General features: G+C 45.4%; 1 protein-coding gene across 1 annotated transcript in view; it reads right to left on the reverse strand.

The window, feature by feature from the left end:
- Positions 1-4,464, reverse strand: part of LOC133349910 (microtubule-associated tumor suppressor 1 homolog A-like) — a 55,445-nt gene extending 50,981 nt beyond the window's left edge. The window contains exon 1 of the mRNA XM_061563772.1: positions 4,372-4,464. Within this exon, the coding sequence (XP_061419756.1) occupies positions 4,372-4,402 (31 nt within the window). The 5' untranslated portion in view covers positions 4,403-4,464. The remainder of the gene's footprint in view (positions 1-4,371) is intronic.
- Between the last annotated feature and the right edge of the window lie 1,536 nt (positions 4,465-6,000).

Consider the following 6,000-nt stretch of genomic DNA (forward strand, 5'->3'; position numbering starts at 1 on the left):
TATTTTTATTATTTCCCTTGTACGTGACTTTACCGAAAGAACCAAGAAGACAAATACGTTTATCCACAGACTGAAAACGTACATATACGCTGAACAGCCTTTAAAAATTAGCTTAACATGCAAGGGGGGGGGGGGGGGACGGCAAGCACAATAAGAATAAGAGGCATTCTTTTCGAATCATGTAAAAAAAAAGACCTCGATATTTCAAGAGCCTCAATCCACGTGAAGACGGCGGGTGCTTCATACAGAACGTCACGAAGCAGTCGTCAGGACGAGCTGCATGCGGCTCCGAAGCTGCAGGTTGACGAACCCCCCGCGCGTCGTATTACACAAAGTCGTCATTTCACTCGTTTAAGGCTTCGGAATTTCCCGTCGAAGGAAATTTAGTGATCAGGCGCGGCATCACGATTGATAGAGCAAGGTGGACGTACACGCCCCGTGCGCGCACACCGAACATTTTACTGCACACTAAAATGATGTGTTCCCCCGTGTTTAAGGGCGCTTTGCAAGTTGAAATTGTTATTTTTAATTATTATTGTTGAGGAACTCGCTAATAGAAAAGGCAGTGTGTACCGAAATGACATTAGCAAAACACCGCTCAGATCCAGCATCAGCAAAATGTACGTACAAAACAAAGGCAACACTTGGCATGACGTTCACAACAGCCATTCAATGGTTAATCACTTCAGTGTGATCCGTATTGACCTCAGGGTTAACTACCGGATGAAACTCAAAGCCGTTTGAAAAAGACGTCGTCTCGTTGATGTTACATCGTTACGCACGTTTAACTTATTTCGCGCGGGACGTCGTCGACCGTGCTAAATCCGAGGCACAACATTCGCCCATAAAAAGTCTGAAGCCACCAAATGAGAAATTCTAAATATCGGTCAGAATTTGACGAATACACCGGCCACGTACAAACAACATCTGCGTGGACGTGACAAGTCGGGTGGTGGAGGGCCAACGACAACAATTACGCGGCCCCATCACAAAAACTAAATGCGGATCACTGCATTGGAGACGCAAAGAACCTGCGCGTCTTTGTAAGTTCGAGCGAGCGAAGTTTGGCAACAGGGAAAGGATGAGGGTTGACGAATCCAATAGTTACCCATCCAGAAAGGGCAACATTTTTCTTCACCTCGAGTGCCACATTCAAGTGTTTGTCTGTTTACGCGGCCCTGTTATGGTTTCTGAGCGAAGGCAGACAACAAACGTTGTTTCTTAGGCACATTAAATTGTTCTGGTTTCCGCCGGCCGACATCTGGCTGCGCCCACACACCCACTGCACAAAAGGGGCTACTTCACACAAAGATCCCATCGCAAATATTTCGTATACATCCGTACGGCCGTCATTCACACGTCAGGTGTGACAAAGGGAATTTGAGCGACTGGGTAGATTAGCTGCACAGAAGAGTTGCAGGCTTAGAAAAAAGGCTGGACCCACAAGTTCAATTTAAGGGATATCCTGGATTTTGAAAGGTCTGCATTGCTGCGCATTGCCTCGTGTGTACAAAGTATTTATTATTGTTCAACTGGGATTACGGTAAACCCTGGCGCTTACGTGTTCCACCAATATCATTTGGGAGGGACCGGCAAATAAAAATGCATTCCAAGACGATTAGGAATCAATGGCAGGCGATATGACTCAACAAGAATGGGCTTTAATTAAAGCGATCCTGCACTCCAGCCCATGACTGGACAACACTGGGGGGCAACTTCGCATCGACTTTCCACACATCGACGATTCTCTTCGAGACTGCGGGTTTGATTCTGCTTGCTGGGGTCGCTCTGAAGGTCCTGGCCAGGGTCGTGGTTGGATGCTAGTACCACATAACCTTGGGCAGCAGTGGGGTCAAACCATGCAGCTGGATTGTTTTGGGGCTCCAGGAAAGTGAGCCCCCTACACCGTCACGCCTCTGGCATTAAGCAAAAAAAAGAGGTTAATGCTCAACTTTTTTCCAAATTGAACTACCTCGTCTGACAATGACCCTGCACATGACACTGCATCATCATGGGACCTCCTTTGCCAGTACCAAGTTATGAGAATAGGTTTTCCCCTTTTTTCTGGCAAAACAGGCGTTAAGATATTAAAACACCAAACTTGAACCTTTTACAAGGAATCATGTCTGCATTAATCACAATACTTGTGGTCAGAATGCAAAGAAAAAACTATGAGACAAGGCTCGAAAGAAAGCCGTCTCTGGTGTGGACCAATCAGTTTCAAAGACAATGCATATATTATCAGAGTGTTTTGTTTGCATTCTGACCACAAGTATTGTGGTTAACGCAGAAATGATTCCTTGTAAAAGGTTTCAGTTTGGTGTTTTAACATCTTAACGCCCGTTTTGTTGCCAGAAAAGGGGAAAACCTATTCTCATACGGCATAGCGAACTGAAGACGACTCAAGTCCGAGTTTTGCTTACGTGGGCTAGACATGTGCCATTAAAAGAAAATGCCACATTACCACGATGAAATAAAGTCTCCCCATAGAATAAACATCGGTGACAAAATGGCACCGATTGTATCAATCTCAGGTGGCGTCGGACGAGCCAAACAAAGCACAGGATTTGAACACGGTAATTATCCACCATCAAATCTGTAAATCACTACATGTTGATCCGTTCCTTTTTAGTAGACCATGCCAGAATATAAATCAAGCGTTTAATCCACGTACGAAGCAAGTGGCATAGCCTACAATTATGTCACGAGTGGCGCCAAGTGGCACCGACACAGATTCTCATGGCAAGGTTGACGAGCGGGCTGCAGGGGTAGCAAGGTGAATATCCACAAATGTTGGCAGGGGAAGGATCCGAAGCTGCCACGGTTTGAGGTTGGCGACTGCGGTCGCACCGCGAGCTACCCCTCATTGCCCACGTGGTGCGAGGAGCCCCCCCCCCCCCTGCATCCGCCGTGCGGGGCCACGATCCGTCGAGCGCAAACGTCTCCCAGGAGCGTTCGTCTCTATTGGTGGCGCCCGCGTCAATGGCACAATTCCACATTTCTATGGTGGGGAAGCCATCGTCTTCGGATGTTGACCACTGCCCACTTGCAGTGCTACGCAGGTGTTCAAGATTGAATTTCTCCTTAGGCAAGAGACCACACACTGACGAAGCCTCCAGCCACAGACACTGCGGTTGGCGTTGATTTATGAGCAGAGATGGTTTGCCTGACAGGTGGTTAAATCTCTCAACAGGTTTTTACTCATCTTGGGTGAACACTGGGTGACCGAGTCTTCAACCCCACACGGCTCCTTCAACAATGATCCACGTTACACGTACGCATGAACACACCACTATACATTACCTAAGTTTCCTTCACAAATGATTTTGAGTGGCGTGGTAGCGCAGCGTTTTCTTGAGCAAACAAGCATTAGGGGTTGTGCACATTGCCACTGGTAGACCTCGGCAAGTTGTTGAACATTCCATATTCCCATGGCAGAGCCCAGTCAGGTGTTGGATTATTTCCATTGTTTACTTCCCAGAATTGGGTACATATTTAATCGAATCTGGGAGAATAAGTGTAAACAATAATGTCAAATGGTCAATACATACTTGAATTATCATGGGACCTTTCTTGCCAATATCAAAGTATGAAAATAAGAAAATATTTTTCATAGCCATAAAGGGTAAAACATGTTCAGATGTTAAAATAGCAAATACCTTTTGAAAGAAATCAAGTCTGCACTAACCACACGTACTTGTGGTGAACATGCAAACAAACACCCTCTTAATATAAGCATCGTCTTTGAAACCGATTGGCCTGTATCAGAGCAACAACTTTCTTTATGGCCTCGTCTCAAGTGTCAGATCAGAGAACGCCAAAACGCGAACAGTACAAAGACAATACACGTATCAGAACATTATATAGCTTGGGTTGAGCAGCGAAACCACGGGACCTTTGCGCCAGTATCAAAGTATGAAAAATAAGACGAGGTTTAACCCTTTACTTAACCTTAGTTATATGCCTGCACTCAACCGTGGGTTGAGTTGACACTTCGAGGGTTGCACTTTTATTAATTCTCAAGATTAAATGCAGCCTCGCACAATCATCCAGATTTAATTAAACGAGTACTTCAAGTGGGAAATAAACAATGGCAATCCAATAAAAAAATAAACTGCGCCCTGTCAAGAGAATATTGAATACTCAGCATTGGCTAAGAGCCAACAATGGATATTTACACAGCCCGAATACTTGTTTTAACACAAACACGCTTAGAATCAACCATACACAACTGAACTGTATACACAGGGACATTAGTACGCGAAATATTATTCTTCGTAAATTAAAATCGCATTCTCAAAACTTCATCACCACTCATAAATGTGCAATATCGTTAACTGCATAGCAGCACGGGTTGCTAAAACGACTTACCGATATCGATGTAGATATTGTAGCCATTCATGATCGTGGGGGGGGGGTGAGGGAGGTGATATCCAACAGCTCGGCAACAGGTCGACCGCTCGCGTCAAAGCCGCATGACACTAAATGTTTGAAAACAGCAGCGGTTGATGTTGGGATGGGTTAGGTGCGGCGGGGGAGAGCCAGTGATGATGGGGCACGGGTGGGGACGCTAGGAGGGGGAGGGGGTGGCGGTAATCCGCCAGGGCCCACCGCGTGTGCTCGTCCAATTACAGCTTGGAATCTGCCCCAAAGGCAAAAGGAGGGCTTCGCGATCACAACACAGCCCCGTGGGCCACGAGGACACCTTGGCAAATAAGATCAAGTTGACCGGCTGCGACATCTTCCCGGGTTCCATAGAGCCGGCGGGCGTCAAGATAAATGTTGACGCACAATTGGGTCGTGAATTACAAAAGTAAAGCCAAAATTCCAAGCTCAATTTTCAAGGTTTCTGGCATCCAATGTTAGTGGCAAGGTGCTCATAGGGATGATGGCTCACTAGATGCTTAGGAGTCGGTGACGGTAATTCCACATTCATATGGCAAGGGTCATATAATTGTCGTCCTTACCCCCGCACCTTCGATGAGCACAGTTGGCTACATACGGTGTGAAAGAAGTTCATTCATATAATGGCCATCCTCTAAAATAACTCGCTGCAGATATGTCATAAAATAATTGTTTCATTGACCCTTGAAAAATAAACTGAGGAGCTCTGTTGAACTCGTCATCTCCAAGTGCTCCAATTATAATATTACGTAGCTTATTTTATTATTCTTAAAGCAATGACTCAAAGCTTTCGTGACTGCAGGAATTCATATTCTTTGGGTCTTTCGGTAAAGTCATGTAGATGGATTTTAAAAATGGGACAGAAAGTCTCATCTGATCGAGTCGCCTCGCATTTATGAAGAGATGCCGCGACACCACGGTAATACCGATCTCCTTCACACCGACCTCTGCTCCTGTCGCATCTTCTCATGCTCCTCGTCAGCTGCTACGTCAGCTAAATTGCCCTTTGGTGGCTTTATCATCTCGCCACCGTGGCACGAGATGCTTAACTACTTAGCGCCTGAAAATGTCATGAAAGACGCAAAATAAACTGAATTCTTTTGCATACAAAGAATCCGGATGTTTATCACTTGTTCAGTAACGTCTATATGGTGGTATGATGGGCGTATGCCTGTAGTAATTAACACTCTTGCAAATTATTTGACCAGAGAAACGTCACCGAGCATAAACTTTTGCATTGGTACGTTCCATTATGCAGCGAATGTTAGGCACACATTTATACGATCCACCACGCACATGCGGGAGTAACACTCAAGCTCTGTACAGATAGATTCAAAAATGTATTACTTCACCGATCTGACCACTTCGCACGAAGCTTGGAGGCATTGTTGATGGGAGGAGAGGCTGTACAGACCGTAGGTTTCTAAGCTAGCCCGTGCAGAGAATAATTTTATCCCCTCCTACGGAAAAGTCCGGAGAAAATCCATGAATAGAACTTCCACACGACAAACACCACGAGAAACATGAATTGTGCAGTCTATTGAAAGATACTTTGACATTGAGATTTTCCCCAACGTAAATAAAGATAATTGTCCA

Source organism: Lethenteron reissneri, chromosome 32 (genome assembly GCF_015708825.2).
Source record: "Lethenteron reissneri isolate LAM-NWPU_2019-01 chromosome 32, ASM1570882v1, whole genome shotgun sequence".
NCBI classification, from domain to species: domain Eukaryota; kingdom Metazoa; phylum Chordata; class Hyperoartia; order Petromyzontiformes; family Petromyzontidae; genus Lethenteron; species Lethenteron reissneri.